The sequence below is a fragment of the Stegodyphus dumicola genome, chromosome 7 (assembly GCF_044657685.1).
Source record: "Stegodyphus dumicola isolate Sdum_Otavi_A_Nest chromosome 7, ASM4465768v1".
Classification (NCBI taxonomy): domain Eukaryota; kingdom Metazoa; phylum Arthropoda; class Arachnida; order Araneae; family Eresidae; genus Stegodyphus; species Stegodyphus dumicola.
The window spans coordinates 33,290,632-33,316,911 of NC_140774.1; the positions used below are offsets into that span (position 1 = coordinate 33,290,632).

The 26,280-nt window shown below is 30.9% G+C and overlaps 1 protein-coding gene across 1 annotated transcript in view; it reads left to right on the forward strand.

The window, feature by feature from the left end:
- The first annotated feature begins 1,011 nt into the window (after positions 1-1,011).
- The window catches only part of LOC118185921 (pituitary homeobox x-like), a 127,479-nt gene continuing 102,210 nt past the window's right edge, over positions 1,012-26,280 (forward strand). Inside the window, exon 1 of the mRNA XM_035355888.2 lies at positions 1,012-1,533. Coding sequence (XP_035211779.1) covers positions 1,290-1,533 — 244 coding nt within the window. The 5' untranslated portion in view covers positions 1,012-1,289. The remainder of the gene's footprint in view (positions 1,534-26,280) is intronic.

Sequence of the window (26,280 nt, forward strand, 5' to 3'; positions counted from 1 at the left end):
TTACTTTATTGTGAATTTTTATAATTATTTTTTTATAAATACTTTATTAATTGCTAATATTTTTAATATTATTAAAAATTGAAAAAGTCATCATATAAAATTATCTTATTAGAATAATACATATAAAATTCCGCAATATTATATATTATTAAAATATTTACTTATACAAGACGCATAATTTGCGAATAACGTGTTTACTATGCAATACAATTACCATCATATAATGCTACGAATGCATATAGCTGCAATAAAAACAGTTGTAATTTAAGCAAAAAAATGAGAAAAATCCTAGTAAAACAGATTAAATTCCATTTTCTGAAAGCATACGCAATAAATAAAATACAGTTACAGCATGTGAACAGAAGATTATGCTTCACAAAATTCAAATCTGCAATAAAGAAAATGCTTAAATCAATCTTTGAATTAATCAACAAGATTTGAAATTTGTAAAGTATTTAAAAAAATTTATTTGTAAAGTATTTTTAAAAAATTTAGTTATTCTTATACGGCTGTAACCTTTAAGAAATTATTTAATTTTCTGATTTGATTTGACATTTTATCATTCATTCCGCAGTCTCTAAACATACGTAATTTATGGCGAGTTGCTGATAGTTTATCTACAGACAAAAAAACACTCACTCGTGTCACAGAATACGCAAGGACAAGATATAAAAGCAATTATTTATTACAAAAGTAATCACGAAAAAATTACCACCGTCCTACCTGAGAATGTCCAGAGATGGGTGGTGTTATCCCACGTGATGCAACAGATGCGACCCCACCGAAAAAGACCTCTTCTCCCTGCCCCCTTCTTCAAAAAGTCACCGCCCGTAAGCCATGCCCCTTTTCAGCGCGCACCCAACGCAAAACCCTGCGACCTGACGTCACCCTCACGAGTGACGTCACCCTCACGAGTGACGTCAGCCATCAACCCGAGATAGGCGGGGTTAAAATAGGCGGAGTTTCAACTAAGAGCTTCAGCGAATGGGATAGTGGAGGAGGCCAGGATTTACCGCGCCGCGTGATCGGGCGATTCACTCCACCAGCAGCTGCCTTCGCAAGCGCGGAGCTATTGCTTCTGGGGCCGTATTTCCCGCGAAAACGACTGAGTGAAGCGCGCTCTTTTAGATCCGGGAAGATCCCCCATCCGTGCGTCCGACCCAAATCCGGCTTGATCCAGGCGAAAAGGAAAGGCTTATAAAGATTTGGGGGTTTTGGAAAGAGTATGCCCCGCCTAACTACCCGCTTGTAATCCCCCCCTTCTTCCTCGTGGCATTCCTAATTGATAGATGGACAGTCTCAACGAATCGCTCTGCCTGCAGGACTTCGTAGGCTCCCAGGACCCCACGTCACTTGGGGGACCCATGGGGCCCCTGGGCCATATGGTCAGCTTGGGGCACCATCACCATCACCATCATCATCACCAGTCACCCTTGACCCAAAGGTCCGGAATGACTGCTGACCACGGGGCAGTGGTCACGTGTTCCACAGCATCCCATTTACCAGATTCGGCGTCTGATAAGAAAAAAAGAGGTAAGATTTTCTTCTGACAAATTTGACAACTTGCTATGTGTTTTCTTTCGGTCTGAAACGTTAACTACTCCTACACAAATGGATGTTTCTCTCTATGACTTGCAAAGCAGGTCGATATATCTCTTTTGTTTATTATTCATCGGCCTGTAAAATAGTTACTGGTTATTTTTTTAAACTTTAGTGGTGATTAATTAAAATATAAAGGCATTAACATAAAGATATTATTCACTATATTTTTTATTAAACGTTGAAATGATTTTAAAATGATAATGCAATAATTTTTGTAGAATGTTCTATCAGAACTAATTTCCTAAATTAAAAATTTTTATTGCTGTTGTAAAACTGTTAATAATTTAAACATTAGTTTTTATTTAAAATAATTAAGGTTGTTACTTAATCGGCAGAGATTATGTAACAAGGAAAAAGAAAATTAAAACAGTAAGTTTCTAATGTTGACTGCGAACTATAATAATGATTATTAACCGTAACCGTATTATATGCATCACTGTAAATTAGAACTTTATGTTTTGGCTTTTGATAATACTTGGGCAAAAGTATTTTCATTGTGTCGCTTTTTTACATCTAGATACTTTGAAGTTAAAAGATGATATTTAACGTTTAAGTAAAATTTTGCATGCACGGTAATTGATTTGATTTACATAAGGCTGAGATCTATTTTACTTTGACGTGACATCTGGGGTAAAAAAAGATATAAAATGAAAACAAAGAATGCAGTAAAGTAGCTTTGACTTTACTCAATCAGAGTATTTACGTAGGGAAAAACATCATTTAATTCTGCAGAATGGCATTCCCAACTGTTTCGTATGTTTTGCAAGCTAATTGAGCTATTTTCTGATACTTTAAAAAAAAATACAGAACTGGAATACTTTTTCTCATCGGGGAAAAAGCTAACATAGTCGTTTTGCTTTAAGGAAGATTAAATATCTTCTGAAATGATCGTATAGAATTTTGATTTCTTTCGTTGCTTTCTAGTCGTTGTTAGAATCGTTTGTTACCGTTGCTAAGATTACTTTTTGGAGAGATTAATCTCACAGTACGTGTAAAATATACGCAACGCTGTCTCTGAAAAACTATTTTTTCATTTCCTAGTTTCTGTTTTAATGATATACAAAAAGTTTGTACACTGGATTTTTTTAATTGCTGTATTTTCTTCTCTATAATTTTATGAAAATATTTGCAGAAAAGTAAACAAATATATATTCATGTTTATTTAACTAAAATAACTGAGCACTTTATAACTGAGACAGCAATAATATTCATTTAATTACTGCATCAGCATTTTATTCCACCCATTCCGTTCCATATACCAAAAAAAAAAAAAAAAAAAATATATCGCATTGTAATATAAAAATTTATTATAGCTCTCTTTATTTAGTCTGAGTTTCAGCAAATAATAATTAATTTTATCATAAAGACTCTCTAAATTGCTTGCTACTGCAATGCCTTTGCTGAGTATGTAAAATACGTAAGACACAAATTTCTTGCTTTACTTTTAAAAACGTTTAATAATTATTGACAATCAACCGCAGGGGCGAGTACGAAAATATCGTTATAGCCAACGGCACTGGTCGGCTGCATATGCGTTTTCCTATTACTTTCCATATGCAATTATCGTAAAAACACTTCAGAATCGGCCTTTTGAAAACCGTACGCATCTTATATATGCATCCTTACATTTAAAACTATTCCAATGTAATTAATAAGGTGTCACATAACGTTTAAGTTAAAAGAGAACTTTGGTTTTAAAGCAAGGTATGGTATTTAGAAAATGTAATTATCATCCTTAAATAACATCAACATATCAGTTTTCTTATGTGTATGAGGTTATCCCTCTTTCATTTTTCGTGAAAAGTAGTCTTCAGAATTGTAGAGTCAACTTACATGTGAAGCAGTCTCCATAATTGAGCTTATACGACACATGATCCAGTTACATGAAGGCAAGACTTCCAAAAGACAGATAATATTCATTCATGCATTCGTGCTATTCGGTACGTATAGCTATATATATTTCATTTTTATAGAATGCCGTCCTGACAGCATTATGGGCCTTTCAGCAAACCAGTGTACAGGGCCCCTACGAAAAACCATTCATAGAAATAAAATGTACCTGGATTAGCATGGGGCTTCCATTTTCGTGGGGCCACTGGGCAAGTGCCTAAAGACGACCTTGATTTCATATGAATCAATTAGTTAGTGGTCCAAGAAAGCAAGTCTTTTAAGGTGACGGCCTTCTGGTATTTGTAGCGTTTACTTGCTCTTCATCGTGTGTTTTCTAGGAAACAAAGAGGAAATTTCTATGAAAATAAGCGCCATCATTTGCTATGTCATTTAAACTACGCTAAAAATAAAGCTTCTTTTCTCACCTTTCCTCCTATGTCACCATATAGCTTTCCTTTCATGACCAGATTAGAAAGTCACACATAAAAGCAATCCTTAGGGAATAATCTTTGTATGTTGGCTATGACAAACCAAAGAGAAAGACGCGCTTTCCAGTTTGTTTAGTTGATACTTTGCACAAATAAATAAATGAAAAGAAACTATAATGTTAAAATAAGAATTATGAAATTTTCTTTCATTCCTATATCTGGTGAAGAAACCTTAATTGCAGGAATTAGCTATACATAAACTTTTAAGTGAAATTATCTAGTACATATAAACTACAGACAACATTTGGTTAATATTCTGCCATTAATTCGTAATTCTTTGGTAGTTTTAGTTTCTTTCCCGGTGAAAGGAGTAAATTTATGAATGCAAAAGTAATGACAATTACTCAACACTCAGTTGTACATTTAAAAAATTTTCTTCGACGTAGAGCATGAGACGTTCAATGCATATATATCTGCAATTGAAGTGGCAAAGAAAACATTTTGACTTCATTCTGTATTCTATATGAAGAGACTTAATAGTGATATTTATATTTTGGGGCAATGGAATACCATTTTAACTATAGCAAACTAACTAACTGAACAATAGTAAGAGATACAGATGTTAATTTGCCTTCATATTTTTCATATTTATGCAATATGTAAATTTAATTTAGAAAAATTTTTAAGTTCCTTTGAAACGATATGCATTACATATTTAATTCTACATTACATATCTAATTCAGCAGCCGAGATCGTAAATCAAGGCCACCCGCTAAACTATTTTTAAATTCTATGACTATTTGACTAATCATAGATTTTAAGGACTATTTGATGTTTTTAACGTCAAACTAGAAATCATAGCCATAACTACATTTGTAACTATACGAAATTTTATTTTGATGATAAGAAAAGTTTTGAGATGATTTTTCTAAAATTTTTTAATTTGTTATTAATTTCCCTTTTTAAAATTTATTCATGCAATTACGTTACGCTATATCACATTAGGATATTAAAGCATATATCTTTCATAAAATCTAGCTAGTACTGTTGATGTCTGAGACTTTATCTTTAATTTACTCTCCATGCAACCTAGCAGTTTCTAAATTTAATTTATAATACATCTAACTGATAATTTTTTCAATATTTGTAGACTTACTGTAAATTAATCAAAGATTATTTATTAAAGATATTGAATTAATCAAAGATATTTTAACACCATTATTACCGACCTCGGTACACATTTGTTTATTATTTTAATGAATTTGATAGTATTAGTCATTGAAAAATGGAAATTCAAATATATATATATATATATATATATATAAACTTAAAATTTATAAAACAGAAGTACTAGATTTTACTATCATATATATATATGTTTAGAGTCAAAGCAAGGCAATTACTCAACAATATTAATAACTGTAAAATAGGTTCAACGCATTGTATATATAATGGTAAAAAAAGGAATTAAAAGCATCAATTTTTTCTGTAAGCAATGGTAATAAATAAGGTTTTGCAAGAATAAATAGAAAGCAATATTAGAAATTTCAGAAGCATTGTATGTTGCGTCATTATGATGGAATTGGATGCTCAATACTTTAATCTATGTGTCTTACAATTAATTATTTCTTAGGTAATATGCGATACGGTAATATTTTGTTGCTTTTAAATGATATTGTTGCACTTTGCATGTGGTATAATAGTATGTAAAATGAAATAACATAATTTGCCCTACCATAGTAACATGATTTAAATATGCTTGTTAAATACTGGATGCTTTTGTAGGACCCAATGAAACGAACTCGAATACGATTTATCACAAAGCAATTTGTCGTAGAAAGAAACTAAAATAGAAAAATGAAACACCAGAAACTAGAAACACCAAACCATCGTAACATGCTCTTTGTGAATACAAAATTGAGAACGATTTTTTTCGTAGCAATAAAACTATTCCGAAAACAATCGTGACGAAAAAATGCAACTAGGAGGGAAATTGAATACAGATAGAACAACTGTCGGAAGCAGAAATAAATAAACTTTCTTCTAGCTTTGTTATGGTATTGTTCAGGGAGAATGTATCTGTATTTGTGGCGGCCGAAAAAACGGGGGCTTTCTGAAGCTGGAATTTATTATCTTAACTGAACAAATCTGTTCTATTTTTAGACCCTAATTTAATTTTTAAAATTTATTTGATATGCTTCTGTAATCTGTTCTATTTTTAGACTCTAATTTAATTTTTAAAATTTATTTGATATGCTTCTGTACTGCTTATATACTAGAACCACAAATATAGCTAAGCTAATTTAACTTTACAGTTATTATCTCATGCTTATTAATAATATCTCTCCCCAATGGTATTGTACTGTTCTTTAGACCAGTGTTTCTCAACATTTTACTTTCGCGACCCACAGACGCAAAGCTGCAATTCATCACTGTTCTTATTCCTATATTTGCTGCTTTATAAGAGGAGAGTATGTAAACATATGTAATAATTACTAATTAATTAATAATTATAAAATAGTTGAAAACTATAAATAAATATTTAAAATTATTTAGGAAAACTGTAAACTTCAAAACGTTTCTCGACACTCATTTTAAGAAACATTTTTTCAGATTATTTTAAAAGAGGAGGGTATATTTAAAAATACTTATTTAACACTACTAAACGTATAATAATTTTGTTGAATGATTCATAATAGAGTTGAACACGAAAAAACTAACCTCTCTTTGTTCTAGAAATGTTCCGTTTCGGTATAAATAGTTTTAATTTATTGTATCTTTAAAGTGAAAAGATCGCTTTTAAATTAAATAATTCACAAACTTTTAAACCAATGAAAACTATTTTTTAATAATGAAAACTATTTTTTTAATAATCAAAAACATTGTGAGCTTAGATGTGATTATTGTCTACCTTAACAGGGCATACAGTACATTTATTTACTTGCATATCTTCCACCTTTTTTTTTTTTTTTTTTTCTTAGTCCAAAGGGATTTGAATCCCGAAGGACTATTAGTTTCGTTTTGGCATTTTGCGTCGGACTCATAAATGTCGGTTCACTTTTCAAACTGTTGCCACAAAATGTTAGAGTCCTGCATTATATTTGAAGAAATTAAATAATGAAAAATCTGCGTAAATGTATGCATATTTCTCGTATTGTGATAAAACAACGGTACATAGAGCCATCGAATTTTGAATAACGTAATCCTCCAACGAATATGAGCATGTGGAAGACCAAATTTGAAATTTGAAATTTGTTTTATGATCGATTTCCTATTTTTTAAAACTTTGACGAATTTTTGATTAACAAACTCAAGGATTTCAAAGCGAGCAATGGCAACGTTGTGCAGAAAAAACATTTTTATCTCCAGCGCGTGAGTCTCTGTATCGGAAATTCTAAAGATATGCTCGTTTTAAAACTATTTTGCGATATTGCTGTTGCACTGGATCTTATGGTTTAAGTGCGAGGAACATGATATTTAATAAAGAAAGGTAACACACAAAATGTTAAAAAACGCCCCTTTGGACGTAATTTAAAATCTGAAACATTTCAGTTTTTTTTTTTTTTTTTACTAATTTCATCATCTGAAAAATCGAGAAAGGAATCTAATACATGAGGAACTAATATGTAAGTTTCTAAAATGCAGGTTCCTGGAGTTAAAGAACTCAACAGACTAAAAATGTAATACGAATAAGTATTAATGTACATAATAGATATTACTATATTGTATATGTTTCGAACATACAGTATAGTAATATCTATTATATACATTAAGTCAACCATAGCTATTGCCTTCAAAAATACTTATTTTACTTCTATATTGCATGTTATTGTTACCTTATATATTCATACCACATTAAACGAAAAGTTTTTCGAATTTTATGCTGAAGAAAGACTAGGGACATAAATAAGCGAATAAATATGGTAACAAATCACAGTCGACCCTAGCAAAATACCTGGCTTTTATTTTTTAAACTATTTGCCTGTTAATAACTTATTGAAAATGAGAAATGAGACCCCTGGGAATGGAAGGAATGTATTGGATGCTTCCCCCCATATCAAAATATGTATTTAAGTCCACATTAAGTACCCATATTTAAATCCTTCCTCACATACCTAATTTTAATTTTTCTCTCTTTATAAAGTATAGTTGCAGAAAACATGTCATCAAAAATACTAAAATTGGCAAAGGAATTATTATTAAAATTCAGATTTTTCAGATAAGTATAAATGAAAGCATCTATTTGTAACTGCTGCACATTGAAGTTTACACTTTTGTAAATTTGTATAGTTTGCATTCTTGTAAATGTGATATAGTAGAATTAATTAAGCAAGATTTACAGAAGTATTTTTCATTATGTTTGGCACATATTGGTTGCATCACGGAACAAAATTATTTGTTAACAAAATATAGATTCAAAACCTTTTGTTAATTTCAAAGCCTTTTTGACTTTTTTTTTTTTTTTTTTTTTTTTTTTTTTTTTTTGTCTTTTAAGACGAAAATAAATGGAGGAAAAGAAGTAAAGATAGAGTTTGGGTTAATGAAAAAATCCCGCAGTATTTTGATTTAATTTATTACTTTTTCATGCATGCAGCATGATTTAGAGTAAATCTCCTTCTCGCTCTCTCTCTCTTTTTTTCCCCCCTTAACATCGAAACTTAAAACGGCAGTTATAATTCTGTATAAAAAATTAAAGCTCAATGAATATTATTTTTTGTTCGAATGATCAAAATATTTAGTTAAGTGATATATAAATGTGAGAAGTAGGTCTGTGGAGTCGGGCAGATTTTGGGGTAAAAGGAGTCGAAGCTGGAGTCACTAAAAACAGGTCGACTCCGACTCCAGTTTTTGTTGGACAGTTTGAATTTGAATTGAAATTAAAATGAATTGAAAAAAAAAATTAATGACAAGGTGAGTTATTACTTTTATTTATGAACTATATACATTAATAAACAGTTATTTTCTATTTTATTGACATATTAATAAATAAATATGAGGGAGAAGGATGGATGTGATATTTGCCATTAGTGATTAAACTGATTCATTTATTTACTTCATTTAGTTAAAAATCTCACTGGTAAATTTAGGTAAATAACAATAGTAGCAAGAACTCCCAAAATTGATGCCATTCTTAGGAAGTGAGCATGAAAAGGAGCAATTATTGATCAAGCAACGTGATAAGGAAGTACATATTTGATGATAAACGTGTTTTTTTAAAATTAAGAACTTTTTTAGAAGATGTAGATAACCCTAATGTTTTACTAACGGAAAGACTTTGGAATGATCTTGCAGAATTGAAAACTCTTCTTTCTACGCTGTATATAGCCACAAAAAAGCTGCAATCTGGAGGCGAAAATGGAAGAATGGGATGTTTGTTTTTTCTGAAGTGGAAGGTTTATTCAAATCATTTCTTCAATGAAGAAAAGAGAAATTAGTTTGCTAGATTATGAGATCTTGCTGGGTTCAATATATATAGATCCAAAACACCTAATTTTCTTGGATGAAGAACAAATTAAAAAGTCAAAGAAAGCCATCTATGAACTTTCATTAAGAACGAAATTATTCTCAGAACAACTGGAGAATTCGAATCAGGACAGTCAAACTGCCTACATTGCAACTGAGTCTCTATCATCCTCTTCCAGTGATAAATTAGATTTTGAGAAATATTTTTAGATAATATTGAAAAGGCTAAGGCAAAGCGAATGACAATAAGGAACCAAGAGCCTTTAGATATAAAAATGAAAAAATACAAGCAAGATTTCTACACGGCCTTTGAAGAAATAGAGAAATATGATTGCGTTTGCAAGACATCTCTTTTAGAACTTATAAAAATCTATCCTGAAAAGTTGAAAGAAATAGCCCTAACAGTAACAGCTCTTCCTCTTACTCAAGTTAGTGTGGAAAGACTCTTCTGAGCTCTGAAGTTTATCAAATCGGATCTATGGCGCTCCAACAAAGAAGATCTTGCCGAAGCTATACTGTTTCTTAGAAATAACTAATGCCAGTTTTTCCATTTCATAAAAATGCTAATTGATATAAATAATTTGCTATGCCGTTAATTTTTTTTTCTGTAGGATCTATTACTTCTTTTATATTAAAAAAAAATAAGCTGTAACCCATGTGTATATGTTTATATGAGGGAGTCGGAGTCTTTAAAATTCCAGGAGTCGGAATCAGAGTCGGAGTCGGTTATTTTCCCTACCGACTCCATAGCCCTGGTGAGAATTTCAGCTTATGTTTTGCTACAGCTTTCTTTTCTGATTTAATTTAATTTCCATTTATAATGCTGCCCACCAGTGACCAAGTGGTTAAGACTTACGAGCCCTGGTCTGAGACTTACGGTCCCGGCTTCGGTTCCCTGAAAGCAAGCTTGCTATATGGGGTTTTCGTGGTTTTGCTTTTGTATAACATGAATACAAACCGTTTTCTCTTGGGCATTTCTCTACAAAAGTGGTCCTTTTGTGGTAACTTCGCAAGCTTTGTCATAATCAGTAAACTACATCAGATAATCTTTATGAGTATAAAAAGAAAGAGCTTTCAGCCTAATTGCACTTTTCTAACTCAAATAGGAAGTAAGCTTCTGAAGGTCTTATAATTCATGTAAATGGTCTCTTTAAAAATATTTTATAAACCATTAAGTCTAAATACTTTGCATACATTTTTATGCATGCAAAGTATGTAGACAATAACAAAAGCTGCGAATTTAAATAAGAGAACGAGACGCTTGAGAACTTTTGTCTAGATTGCATATTCTGCTTTTTCTTCCGATGTTATATATTCAAGAAACACATATGTCAAACTAGGGTTAAACAATTTCTAATACTGCTTTCTTTTTCCGTTTAATTGTGTTGTTTTGTTTTTTCATTTTAGAAACGTTTACAGAAAAGTCCTTCCAATTTCTATATTTTCTCTTTTTCATTACCAGAAATAGTCATTTTCCTATCTTCAGTTATTGCCATTACTCAAGATATCAGATCTTTAACTTACTTCCCATAAAATCTTACACATAGTCAGTTCTCAGAGGGCTGCTATATTCATCGTAACGTAAAAATCTCTCTCTTTATTTAAAAAAAAAAAATAATTAACACTAGTTGCTTAATGAAATGAGATTTTCAAAAATTTGAATAATTTACTTAATTAACACGATTTATAATGCATGTAATTAATATAATTTACATTATAACCAATTCGGAGTTGAATATTTGCACCATTATTATGATTAATAAAAACGTTGCCATCGTTTGCGCATATCAGTACAGAATAATTATTTGATTTGTAGAATACACAGTAATAATGTCCGATCTGTAAAGTGAGATGAGACATTCTTTAGAACTTTTATAATTTTCCTTTGATAAAAATTTAGCAAACATAAAATCATAAATTAGCTTTTCTTTATATCCTTTTCTTTTCAATATTTTATTAGTAGTATCATTTAGCTAAAAATAGTTTACTAGTTTGAAGAATACAAATAATAAAATAATTTTACTTATAGTATGATAATATCATCCTGTCTATTTATTTAATTTGAATATCCACAGCGTGTTTAGTATATTTGGAAGTCAGACGGGATAGCTCAGAATCTAACTGAAATAATAATAAAAAAAAAAGTTAAATGAATTTTACATATTTGCATCAACAAATCAAGCAAAAATTTCGAAAACTGCTCGGTAAAAATATATAATTTTTTAGTTTTAGTGATTTAGTAACTTTAAACAAAATTTAATGAAAAGCTTGAAATTAAATATCAGTCTGCTTTTTCCCTCCTTATATTTGTTTCTTTCTGGCCAGTCCCATTTTTTTATTATACGGCCGGCTTGTACCGGCTAGGAGGATTGGGGCTGTGCCTTTATAATAATAACAATATATATTGCTATTCATTTTAAGCGCATCCACTTGGTTATATCTAATGTATATTGCAGGAGAAAAAAAAAAGGGGGGCAAGTTCTATATCTCTCGTTCTATACTGGGACGATTGACGAAATTCAACTTGCGTTTTTCATGTCTCTAGAGCGCGACTTAGGATATGTATTAGATTTATATATAGCATTGTTCTAATACAGGTATTTTGACACAAAATAGGACCTTTTTCTGAAATAACATACCATTTTTTTCCCATATTTCAATTCTACGACTCAAATCACGCCAAGTTTTGTAAAAATCGCACGAGTAGTTTTTAAAAAAATTAGCTCTCAAAATTTTAGCTCCTCTATGTTCATTGAGTTTGGTATATATTTATTAATCTTTCTTTTTTTATTAAATTTATTTGATTCTTCCTTTCACATCTCGAAATTCAGGTTAACTAGTTAATAGGTATATAACTTATCATTGTTTGCTTTGACTAATTTGTATACATATCTAAGTAACCTACCCATCACCTTTTATAAATCATATTATATAATCAGCTGTTATAAAGAAACTGCTAATACATTCTATTACTTATTTAATCAAGGATGATACTAATGTACTAATTATATAAACACATTATTTTTGAAATTTTACGGAATAACTATTTAATTTTAATTATACGTAAATGTGATTAAGTTTTAAAACACTAGATTTGAAACAATTTGTTTCAGCAAAAAGTTTGTTTGTAGCCTTATATAGTTTCTTCTGGACATTTTTTGATTTCTTTTAAATTTCCCAGTGTGAAAACTAAAGAAAATTTCAAGCAAATAAAAAATTCTAAATAAAATTATTCAATAATTATCTAAGGTATTGTGGAAGTTATGAATATTTAGCACAACTAAATTCATTAAGGAAAGAGTTGTGAAGTTAGATGCCGATGTTTTCCAAATAGGAATGCTCCAATTAAATAATAATCATAAAATCATCTTTCTGAATTAAAGGATGTAGAATGAGGGGGGAGGAGGAATTAATTTCGTTGGAGAGTTAAATTTATCTAGTGCTAACTTTGTCAGCCCGAGTATTAGATTTCATCACACTGAAGACGACTTTGCATTTTTGAACGGGTTTATGAAAAGGAGGCAGAAAAGGTTTGCATGTACGATAGCTCGATGTTACATTTAATGAAGACTTTTTTTTCAAATTCTTAATTGTTCCCAAATAATTCAATATTTTAGAATTACTAATGACTTATATCTACTAATACTATACTAATACCTATATATATACCTACTATACTAATACCTATATATTTCAAATTACTAATGACCTATATTGTTACTATAAATGGGAATCTGTTATCTATTGTTAGATGGATTTTAGCGTTTTATTTCAGATATTTTATTTGTCCAGAATTCATCCCTTTCTTTTCTGTTAGTTATACTAAAAAATGAGGTGTATTGTAGAATCTTAGAATCAAATTTCTTAAACATTAATTTTAAGTAATCTTATTCTAAAATTCTAAAAAGTTCTTCTTCTGAGAACTTTTAAGTTCGATCCTAACATTCTAAGAAATTCTGAGAACTTCTAAATAAATTTGATCTTAAAATTATAAAAAACTCGAAGAACTTTGATTCGAAGAAATTCTAAATGCCAATAAGACGCGTATAAGCTTCGGCTAATGCCATGTTTTTCGAACACATGTTTTCGCGGAATATTTTGGGAAAGAAGTAATATCTACATATACATAACGTGTAAAATGTAAGATTAAAAACTATCTAAATGGAGAAAGAACAGATATTGCCAAAGAAGGAGAGCTGATTGATATGATGTTTGGAGGCTTAACTGAATCTGACAACTTTTTGATATCTCAATGACTTGACTTGACTTGAAAGAGAATTTAAAGATTTATGAAGGCTGAGTGATTAGATGTAACTACAATGTTTTGGGCTCTAGTTTCGTTTTGGCATTTTGCGTCGAAAACTTTAAACACCTGAATCACTTTCTAAATTGTTGCCACCAAATATTATTCCCTTGTATTATATTTAAAGAAATTAAGTAATGAAAAATCTGCATAAATGTATGTAGGTTTCTCACATTGTGATAAAACAACGTACCTAGAGCCGTCAAATTTTGAATAACTTAATCCTCCAGCCGAACATGGGCTACTGGAAACCAGAATTTTGAATTTTGAATTTGTTTCATTGCTTATTTCATACTTTGTAAAAACATTTATGAATTTTTGATTAAGAAACTCAACGATTTCAAAGCGAGCAATGGCAACACTGTACGAAAAAAAAAAAAAAAAAAAAAAAAAAAAAAAAATTATCTCCATTGCGCGAGACTGTGTATCGGAAATTCTGAAGATATGCTGATTTTAAATTATTTTGTGAGACTGCTGTTAAATTGAATTTTATGGTTTAAGGGTGAATAACATGATATTTAATAAATAAATTCAACACACGAAACGTTAAAAAAAAACCGTTTTGGGCCTAATATAAGATCTGAAGGCTTTCAGATCACCCCCTCTTCACCAATTGGCGGGTACTTAACCGACTTAGGATTAGCCACTACTAAGGCCGGAAGTGGTGGCCACTTTATTGTGGAAGCACCTAACAGATAGGCCACCATTACCTTCCATGAAGAGATCGACAATTACAACTATGCCTTCTCCGGGATTCCTTCGGCACAGCAGTAGGCTGCCCTATCCACTATATCATCTATAAAATAGAGTAGGCTGTAACTATAAAATAGAGGTAAAACCTAGATGCATATTATGGAGGAAAAATACAACGGTCAGTTTTGAAAAATGTATGTGACTATATTATGAAAACAAAGAATTTCTCTTCGATTTCTTCAAACAGTCAATAGTTAATTTCAGTGGCGTTGCTAGGGTGGAGGCAAGGGGGGACATCTGTCCCCGGGCGCAGCATCCAAGGGGCGCCAAACTGATTCTACGAAATTTTTTAATGAAATGTCTCCCATTCTTGGCACACAGAAAGGGTCGCAAATTCTTCAGTTGTCCCCGGACGCTGGAAGTTCTAGTTACGCCCCTGGTTAATTTAGTATTCTTTTTATTTTTGGCAAAAGCGAAAATTTACACTTATCAAACCTGAATTTTTAACATGCTTTTTACTGAGAAGAATTTCGAAGTATTAGGAATATGCATCTTCATTTTTAAAATAATAAATCCGTCTAATAAAATTCTAGATCTTCTCCTGGACAGATCTTGCAAGAAAAGAATACCGTTATAACTCCACCCACCAGAAGACATATTTTTTTCCCTGCTTGTTTCTTTATTTTTCGTGCCTCTAATTGCTTGTAAAATACTGCCAAGAAATACGAAAATTAATTGTGCAAATACAGTATACCAGCAAGCTACTGAAATCAGACAATTCTGATTTGAGTAGCTTGCTGGTATTCCATTTAAAATCTAGCGGAATATTTACTGCCCAGAAAACCTTAACACTCAGCAATGCAGAGAATGCTTTTTCTATACAAACTCATAGAATATAAAGTATCAGACTCGCCAGAGTTCAGTGCATCCCATTAATCTAAGTCACTCAACTGGGAAGTGACTTATTTACCTACAGAAGAAACCGTCCGCGATAGAGTACTGTTATTTACTGACCCCTCCTAACCTTCTGCTAGAGCACGTGTTGCTTGACTGACCCCCCTTATAGGGGGTAGTGTTCCGCGGTCCTAACGAGGCGGTGACAGAACGACGCGGGCTGCGGAGGTGTCGGCTCGGGTCCGCGTGCAGCTGCGTGTTCCGGTTGACACGCGATACTTTTCCGAATGGTTCAGGGCAATTGGTCACGCAGAATGCAGGCGAGAGACTGCGTCGGAGTATTCTCTGCTCAAAAGAAGCGACAGAGAGGATACTTAAACAGCAGGGGTCAGATTTAGAACCTATTCCGCTCCCCAAAACAGCCATTTGAAATATTACGCAGCGCCGCTATTTGTACTACACGAAAAAAATTGGATACTATTTTCTGATTTTAGAGCTGAACAAGAAATAAATTGTATTTATACATTCTAGAATTCATTTTTGATTCTTAGAATTATTTTGAGTTATTTAACTTTATTACTCATAAATCTCTATAAAGTTAAAAAACAAAATTAAGTTTCAAGAATTTAATTTTGCAAATACAAAAAATTTAAATTGCAGTCATATTCCGTGCATGCATTATTTAAAAAAAATTTAAAAATATATTAAAGAGCAATATTTTAAGTCATTTTAGAGTGCCAGATAAAGTTTTTCTCTGCCTAAAGTATCCTACGAAAAAGGGTAATGGAGAAAACGTATATATGTTTGATCAACATTTTATTCTATAATATTTAACAACTAAAAATGTTTATATTATATTGAAACACACCACACAATGATTAACAAGCTTAATACTTTCAATAATAAAAAGCTTTCGTATATTTGCTGAATAATTTCATTACTGCTTTTCACCACTTCTAAAATTTGCTTTTAATTTAACTGCCAAAGATGCCTTCTCAGTGAAGCTACATTAGTTTTCTTTGTGCTATAAATTCACAATTCTAAGATTCATGCGGGAAGTTCTCTCATGTCATCGATGCAGCTCTCAAATACGAAACATCATTCAATAATAATATACATTGCTGATGAGAGAAATAGCACTACCAAGGAAGGCATGATTTGTAACATGAATATTTACTGGCGACAACACTTAATGATATAACGCACGAATGATTAAAATTTCAAAATTGTAAGCGAAAAGAAATGTGCTAAATTTAGTATTCTACTTGTTCGTCTTTGATATTTATAATTAAACGCACGCAGCGCAGACTCTGGATACCTATTCATGACAGACAAATTAAATATATATCAACAACTTATCAGTTCTGTCGATGGATGTACGACCCAATTTGGTAGTGAAAATATTCCACACGTTACCTGTCAAAGATAAATCAGGCGAGCGTCCAGGCAGGCGAAGACTCGTACTTCATAGTCACACAAGAAATATTGAACAATAGGGGCGACATGTGCAATAATATTATCTGTTTGGAATGTTGTCCCAGTATGGTTCTGTAGCAATAAGACTTCTGATTTCAACAATTCAGGACGATTCATAGAAAGCGAAAGTCTGAATGAAATGTGACAGCATCCAACACTCTGATGTTAAAGGTAGGACCACTATATTCTTATACGTTCCGTAGCAGTCTTCCAAATGGTGTTTCCCATTGTATTGGCAATCAAGAATCCTGCCATCATAGTCCATAATTATATTTTAAACTCATCGGTTAGGGGACATATTCAGAATCTTACTGCCGTTGCTCTTTACACCATTGAGGTCCCTGATGTCGGTGGTAGGAGGTCACCGTAAGTCATAAAAATAGACAACTCGGTGTAGCAATCATTAACGAATATGCTAACAAATCCAACATTACCATACACTGAGAAGCAAAAATCGTACGATATCTGCAAATTTATAAGCAGCACATCTCGTTAAAAGTGGATAAAGAATCAAACAGCTATCATTGCTATCTACTGTATTCTTGAATACTTATAAAATATTTAGTGGCAATATAAAGGCTATCTGACTTGAATTAACAGAGTTTGAACGTGAAAAGTAGTAAGAAGCCGTCCTTGGGAACCGAAGGATGCTGCCCTGGAGATCATTGCGTTATAGAACAATAGATGATGTAAGAACAGAACAATGGATCCATGCCTTTGATATGTCGCCACCGCCATCTTGGACACGTGACTGCTGGAAATGAAGTCGCCATCTTGAATTTACTCGGATATGATGTAGACGGGTTGAAGGACGCTAAATGATAGTTTTATTTCTTTTAGTGGTAACGACAATATTTTTTCAAAGTTTTATTTTGTGGCAATGAACTCTTGAAACAAGTTTGGGGAATAACTTTAGTTACTCGTCGGATTCATAACTTCCCTCATTGGAAACCCACAAGTCGAGATTTTATCCCTTCAAACCTGTCTTTAAACCTTGCCCAACAACAAAATTAAGCATGACGTCACTAGGTTGGGACTGCGAAAGCCTGTTTGAACGTGCCCAAACCGTTTTACGCCTATATGCTTCCTCATCGAAGAACGAATACATTACTTTAAAACGAATGAACAGATTACGATTATTCTTTCACAGCTCTGGACGTAAGACGTTTTTCACATTTTTAATTTTTCTTTTCTTATTACTTTATTACAAACAGAATTTTCGCTATTTTCGTTTTGTTTTCGCCTTTTATCAAGTAAAATTTACTACTTTTCTCTGCATATTTTTTGTTATATGCAAACATACATTTTATTTTTGCATTTCTTTTTCTACGTTTGAACTTTTATAAAAGATGCTTTTCCAAATTTTTTTTCCCTTTTCATTTTTCTCTTTTGGATTTTTTTTATCTTTACAAATGTAATGTTTTTCCTTTTGTACTTTAATTAACTTTTTTATTTTACAAAAGTAATATTTATTTTTACAAGTTTAATTTTTTGCTTTTCGTTTTTTATTAAAAAAAAAGTTTTTACATTTTTCATTTATTTTATAAGAATAATATTTATTTCCGTAAGTTAAATTTTCCTTTTTACTTTTTTATTACACAACCACAAAATTTTTATTTTTTTCTTCTTACTATGTTTTACTTCGAAAATAAATTTAAATTAAAAAAAACATTTTTTTTCTTTCTTCAAAAATAAATTTAAATTTTAAAATTTTTCTTACACAGATTTTGTATATTAGTTCTGAATTAAAATCTAATAATTAAAGAATAATAACTTTTCATGAAATAAAGTTTACTTAAACCAATACATGTACAGTCCTACCCCAGTTTAGTTGAAATACATACCAAAATATCATTTCTTATTATTTTATGCTACAAACATATAAGTCAGAAGGCACTTTTATTCAACAAAAGGTTACTTTTACATAATCTATTAACTCTTTGGAACAATTTATAAAACTATTTTGGTTTTTCTCGTACACATCCTGCTTTAAAACACTAAAATCAACATTAAAACTTGATTTTCGTCATGTGAAAACATCACGCGGATTCTTAGCATGATGCCGCTATTAATAGCAGTCGGTAAGTTAAGATCTGGTCTTCTTCGGTAGCACATAATGAGACCAGAACTCTAGAAAACAACTTGTGGCTTTTACTATGTTTTATAGATACCTCAGAGGCAGGCAAATGGTGTAAATGACCTTTCTTTAACTGAAATAAAGTTTAACAGACGGCACCCAATCAGAAGCCAACACTTTTGGCTTTAAATCAAAGGTAAACTAAATAAATAATTTATAATAAACTAAAATAAACTAAATAATAATAATAATAAACTAAAATTAATGAAATTTAAGTATAGTCAGTTTAGAATAGCTTCACAGTCCTATTAGCTTCACAGTTTAACGAGTGCGCAAGCTGGCTCTGATCGAGGTCGGCGTAGACAAGCCTAACAGAAAGAATAACTCAATGCCGCAAAACTCTAATCTAGAGAATCAACGTTAGCAACGTGTCCGTCGAGCAGGCAGAACATGTTTCGAATTCACCCTCCAAAACTTGCTTTTAAGTACATCCTTCTTTCTACCTAATTTGAATATCGTTCTCGCTGGAAATTTAGATTCTACCAGTGAAATAAAACGAGGGTTGATAAGAAAGGACATTAACATAAAATAACTGGTTAGAAAATTAAAATGAGATCTTATAAGAGACTACAGGGGTCAACAAGAGACACATTACAGATTTGTCTATAAGAAATGTGCTGTAAAACTGGCCTTGACAGGACACGGCAACATAAGACCGAATCTTATGCCTTCATTAAAAAAATAGCATCAGTTTCAGTACTTTCCTTCGACTCACGAACTCATTATTCATTGGGACTTTAGATGATAACGAGAAGCAATGGATTTAGCTTGTCAGCTAGGTACTGTGTAAACTGGTGGTGATTCTATAAAGATGTGAAACATTTATCTGACATATATTATATTTTCTGATCAAATTGAACAAGATTTTCTGCTCCTTGGCGACCATTTGCAGTCCTTTATATAGACTTCACATACCTAGTAAAGATAGGAGTTCCAGGATAACATGCGCCATGTTACTGCTCTCAAAATGTTCGCGATTGGTTTGAGGAACATTCTGGACAATTCCGGCGTGTGATTTGGTCACTTAGATCGTTAGTTATAAAATCTATTGAGCACATTTGGGTACTGTTCCAGTGCATTAAAATTGGTCTATACTGATAAAAATACGTCAGGTATAACTGCGTATGTATAATTGCGAATAACTGAGGTAGGTGCTATCTCAGTATCTCAGTGCACCTATCTCAGTTATTCGCAATTATACATACGCAGTTATACCTGACGAACGAATAATAATTAATTATTCCGTAGCCAAGGTATATAATGGATGGCGCTTTTAATACCATGCATTATACTAATTATTAATTATTATTTTAATTAATTACTTTTATTAATTATTACGTATTATTGGTTCTGTAAATTTTAACAAAAATATCAGTTACATACATTATACAGTTCTATAAATGTAAATTTTTAATTATTTATGAGTATGTTATTTTTCAATAGCACATTTCTTTTACATGCATGAGCAATGAATGTATTGTAATGATCTCAAAAGTTAAGTGCAAAACATAAAATATTTTGTTAAGCATATGCATTTATTGTTTCTAAACTACTCAAACTGTTACACTGGTAGGTGAAGCACCGCTTTTTAACATGAAAATTAAAAGTTTGCGTGGCAACAGCTTTAAAACGGGCAGTTTGGGAGTTACTCATAATTAACGCTTTGATAGCATAATATTACGTAAGGTAATGAAAAGAATGCAAGGCAGATTATAGAACAATTCTAATTAAAAAAATGAAGAAGATAAATTACTTCCTTAACATGCTTTGAAGATAATTTTTCAACCTTTAAAAATACCTTTTGCAGAATTAAAATCAGATTTAAAAAAGCAAAATATATAGTTTTGGCTAAACCTGATGGAATGCTATCATTTTATCATACTTTTCTACTATATTTTACTATTACTGAACAGAAACTAAAATATGTTTGTTTAAATCAGTACCGAAGTTTTAGGTTTCCTCTGGTTGTAATTTTCGGCTAAATTATCCTCATTTGAACACTACTTACTTTGGAACTGATTGCATGACATTAAGTTCATGTACGAGAAACAGATTTATGAAAATAAATGCATTTTATTGCGTAATTTTCCAAATGAGTGCTTGGCGAATGACCTTTTTCTCTCTCTCCTTTTTTTTTTCTTCGCACTTTTCTCCCTGAGTAGTAATTTACGAATCATATTTCCTTTAAACTTGCATGGCGTAAAAATTTGCGAAATCTTGTTAAACGGGCTACTTAAAAGCTTTCCGCATTAAATATCTCGACATCTAATATATCCTGGGGATTTACATAGAGATTTTATGGGCCTAAACATCCGAATAATTTTGGAAAAGGAGAAAAAACTTTTCAAATTCCTTCGCAACAGTTTGCAGTCAAATTAAAGGAATTCTGGAAGAAACGTAATTAAAGGGTTATCTAATTAATATTTCTAAGGTAATTGCTTTATGAATGTTAGAAAAACAGCTTGTATTGCACCAAAATATTACAAAAAAATTATTACAAAAAATCGAGTTAAATTTAAAAAAAACACCTTTGATTCCAATAGTTGAAATCTTTTGTTAAAAATGAATGAATAAATGCAGGTAATTAAAAGAGTAAGCTTTCTATGAAGGGAAAAGCTCTAAATCTCTTCTCTTGCTCTTTTTTATTTGGGGCTGGGAATAAAATAGTTGATCTATTTTTTTTATAACTCATAAGAAAGTTGCATGAAAATCTTAGTGTATTTTAAAACAAAAATATGAAGGGAAAAAATTATCAGTTACTGATGCTTGCCAAGAAATTGATTTTTTTATTCGAAGAAAAACTAATTTTTTCCTCCCTTCAGCTTTGGCAGAAAGAGACTTAAGCAAAACAAAAGACATGTTTAATCTCATAAGAAAGAAATATAGTTTTTGACAGATCCAAGTGTTAATTACTAATCTTTTTTTCTAATTTTGTAGCTTTCTAATTAAAAAATAATGGACATAAAAGGAAAAAAGTGGCAATTTTTTTTGCTCTGATCTTTCAAATGTAACCGAAACACGGAAAAAGAAAACAATATCCTCCTTTTTTTAGAATTTAATTTTTTTAAGGATCTTTTGTAGTGGGCAGAAGAAATATCTAATCTCACCTTTAGATTTTTGACGTTGCCTTTAATTTTTTTTTTTAAATACCTCAATACCAACAATGACTACGAAATCTCGGAGGATAAGAGAATTATTTTACCAATTTTAGATAAATAAGGCTTTTATTAAATTATTTATGTTGAGTGTGTTTACTGGCAAGAAAGCTACAAGTTTAAATAAAAGAGGAAGGAATTAGTAAGTGTTTACCAGAATAAACATTTGTAAATTAGTTATTTTAAAAAGACTGATTTTCTTTTTCATAAAGGATGTTATCATTTTTCGAATATATTAAGGCTTTTTTAAGTCCTTCACATGCGATTTATAACTATGAAAATAGTAAGGTTGGATTTAAAATTTTTTTATGTATTTTGTAACTAAATAAAAAACTCTTTTCGGTTTTCTTCTTCTTTCTTTTCGGTCTTTAAAAAATAAAGAATTTTTTTCGGTTATCTCCTAGAATTCTTACATTACCTTGAAATTTCATTTAACGAATATTTTTATTCATCAGGGAAACACACATATTAATTAAAAATGTATCAAGGGGAACAAAATATGTGTGGCATTAAAAACATATACATACATTGAAAGGGTGCTTTTAAAATACAATTAAAAAGTTATGCAGACTTTATTATATCCTACAAGTTTAGAGCAACAACTAAAAATTTTTAAATTTTAAAATTTATTTCAGTTATTACATTCAAACAAAAGTTTTATAAGGCTTAAATTTCCTACCATGCTGCGTTATTGTTAAAAGAAAGTTAAATTACATTTCAAGATTTAGAATGTAGAAATATTTTATTATCCTTCTGTCATTCTTCGGTAAACCTCTCTTAATTTTGACATGCATTTTATCTTATGCTTTTAAACATATGGTTGTGAACAGTATAAATTATAGGATTATATTATGTTGAGTAGTTATTAATTATTCCAGATTTTTTTATTTTTCACAAGAGCTCTAATTTTTACAAGAAACCAGATTGTTGATTTCGTAATTATATGTGATCTTTGCATTTAATATGAAATTAGCCCTGCAGCGTTCAGACTTTTATATTATTTTCACCAGTCTGTTGAAAATTTTGTCTGTCATTTTATAACTTTATAGATACTGATGACCATTTTGATTGCTATTTAGTTATGGTTTTTTCTTCCACCTGAAGATATAAATTTTTTGGCTTTTAAGCCATTTTACATGGCACTTTTTAAAAATTTCAATCCTTAAACGTGTTCTTGTCAGATGCGGTCGTGTATGTTACAAAAAGCAAATGTAGATAATCGTTCTGAATGAATGAATTAAATAGAAGAAGTTTCAATCCATTTCGTTTCACATACTACATATTTCGCAGAAACTTCACGAAAGCGCGCCACTCAGTCTCGGGGAGTCTATATTTACAATCGTTTAATTGTTAATCCTAATCATGTACTTCCAATGAAAATTGTTCTTAAAATAATGTATAAAATTTTATGTAAACTCTTCAATACTGCAGGTTGAGGGCTCTCTAAATGTACACAGGCATGCACACGCACCCACACCAAAAAAAAATTAATAAAATGTTTATTATGCATTAACAAATTAAAGCCTACATATTTTTACATTGAATTCATACATACATAAAGACTATACTAAAGCATGATTTGTTCATAAATCTTGATACCAGACAGTAAATTTCACGTTAGTGTTATTTATGTACATAAAATATTTCTTTCATAACGGTCAGAAAGTGTATTTTTTTATAGTCTTATTAAAAAATAAAGCAGAAAAGAACTTTTAAGAAAACTTGGGATTTTAAAGTAATTTTACTCTAAAAACTTAAATTTATAAAAATTATTCATAAATAAGAAAACATGCAAATTATAATGTCATTGAATATGCCATTTGATTTCTGAAGCAGATCTGAGCTTCAAATCGGATTCGGCGTATGAACAAAATGACATATACCAGAGACAGTACAGTGCAATACGAGTTGATACTTAAGACAATCATTGGCAATACAGTGCTGCATATTTCAATATAAAAGACGTCATAATTTCTCTCATGTTTCTGACTTATGTCCATTCAAATTTTGAGTTAGTCAAAGCTGCATATGAGGTAGCTCAACACAGGAAGACTTAGCCTCGTCTAAGATTTGAAACTAAATTATGTATTTTGTCTATGAAGTAGTGCCTTATGTAGCAACCACTTCAAGATTAAAACTCGGAGGATCTTTTGATGCCATGACTTCACTGATATTGGCTCTGTAGTTAAGAAATTTAAGAGGACATGTCGTTTATAAATTTAGTTAGAAGAAAGTTTATAAACATATTTGTTTATTTTTTAATAATTCAGGAATGATGTAATAACATACGGAGAATTTATCAAGTAATGCATGATTTACATACACAAAACATCAAATGCTATTGGAAGGTAACAATCGTGATATGGAAAAGACTGTGATTTTAGATAATGAAAAGAGTTTTGACATAAAAATGAGCTTTCGAATGTATTTATTTAATTCTGTGACATACAATTAATCAAAATTATACGGAATAAAATGAATAAATAATTCTGGCAATAACACACAACCATGTAAAATCGGTGTAACTCAGCTACACGACTGTGGAAGAAATAGCCAAACTGCAAATAGTTTTTCTTCTCGTGAAATCTACTGCACAAAGAAAACATTCCTCTTTCCTCTTCTTCACTAAATCTTGACACCTTTAAAAGGAGTTTAATAAAATTCAACTTTAAAAAAAGTTTTAAAAAGCTTTTACTAAATTTCATTTTTCTATGCCATTTGCAGCCATGATGAAAAACATAAAAATGCTAATATATATGATATTACATGCATAAAATTTCTCTTCCTAGTTAATATTCAAGCTAGGATATTCACTTATAGATACAGAAATTAAAAAGCTTTAATATTCAGTTGTCAAGGGCAGGAATGATTTTTTTTCTCTAATATTCCTAAATTTAAACAACATTTTTATAATTTGGAAAGAAGAATAGCGTGGTTCCATTTCATAAAGGTGTTCCGTGATAAAAGTGTGGCACCTTTTTGCTAGTCGTCCGCTGTTTAAAAAAACAGAAAGCTTCACACGTGTGAAAAATGTTATATATTATAAAGATCAGTTTGTAACTTGTAAAAAGAAACTTCGAAAAGGTGTGGGCAGCTTCATTTGCTTTGCTAATCCGAGTAGTGCATTACTTCCGTAATGATGCTTCATTATAAAGGTGATAGCACCAGGGCTTAAATTAAGATGAGGTATACTGGAATCTGGTTCTGTTACTTTTCGGTTTTGAAAGAAACTGTAAGTTGAGCCGATACCCCAATTAAGATCAGCCTCAGTATTTTAATGTTTTATTTATTTGTTTTTCAATAATTTACTAGTTTTTATTAATCTCTGTATATTTTGCACAATCATTCTTCTTTTTTTTTTTTTTTTTTTTTCTTCTTCATCTTATTACTCACTTCTGGCGCTTTCCATAACGTTCCGTCAGTTTTAAATTTTGAAATAAAGTCCTGACCTGACCCTGCCTCTGATCTGTCAGTAAGTTATAATAATATATGTTTTTGTTATTTACGTGAAATTTCATTATACATAGCTTTTACGTCTGTTAGCAGTGACTACGGATTTTGAATACTGAACTCTCCGAGCTTTCCTTATCTATTTTATTAGGCCCTTTTAAAATAACTAACACTATAATCGCCAGATGTTCCTATAAAATCACTACCTCTACATTATAGTTTCAAATCTGATTCAAAGCAATTTTTTGAATATTTAACTTCTAATACTGACTGAAGTCTTCAAATTTTATTAGTCCAAAGGGGCAATTTGCTCTGAAAACTATTATTTTCGTTTTGACATTTTGCATTCATCAAAAATTATCCCTCTGTATTATATTTGAAGAAATTAAATAATGAAGAATCTGCATAAATGTATGTATGTTTCTTGCACTGTAAAAAAACAACGGTACTTAGAGCCATCCAGTTTTGAATAACATACGTTTCCACCCGAATATGGGCATCTGGAAGCCCAAATTTGGAATTTGTTTTATTATCTATTTCATATTTTGTAACATTTTAGCGAATTTTTAATTAACAAACTCAACGATTTCAAAACGAGCAATGACAACACTCTACTGGGGGGGGAGGAAATCTTTTTATCTCCAGCGCGCGGAACTGTGTATCGGAAATTCTAAAGACATGCTCATTTTAAAATTATTTTGCGACATTGCTCTTGAACTGAATTGTATGGTTTAAGTCCGAAGAACATGATATTTAATAAGTAACGGTAACACATTTAATAAGTAACGG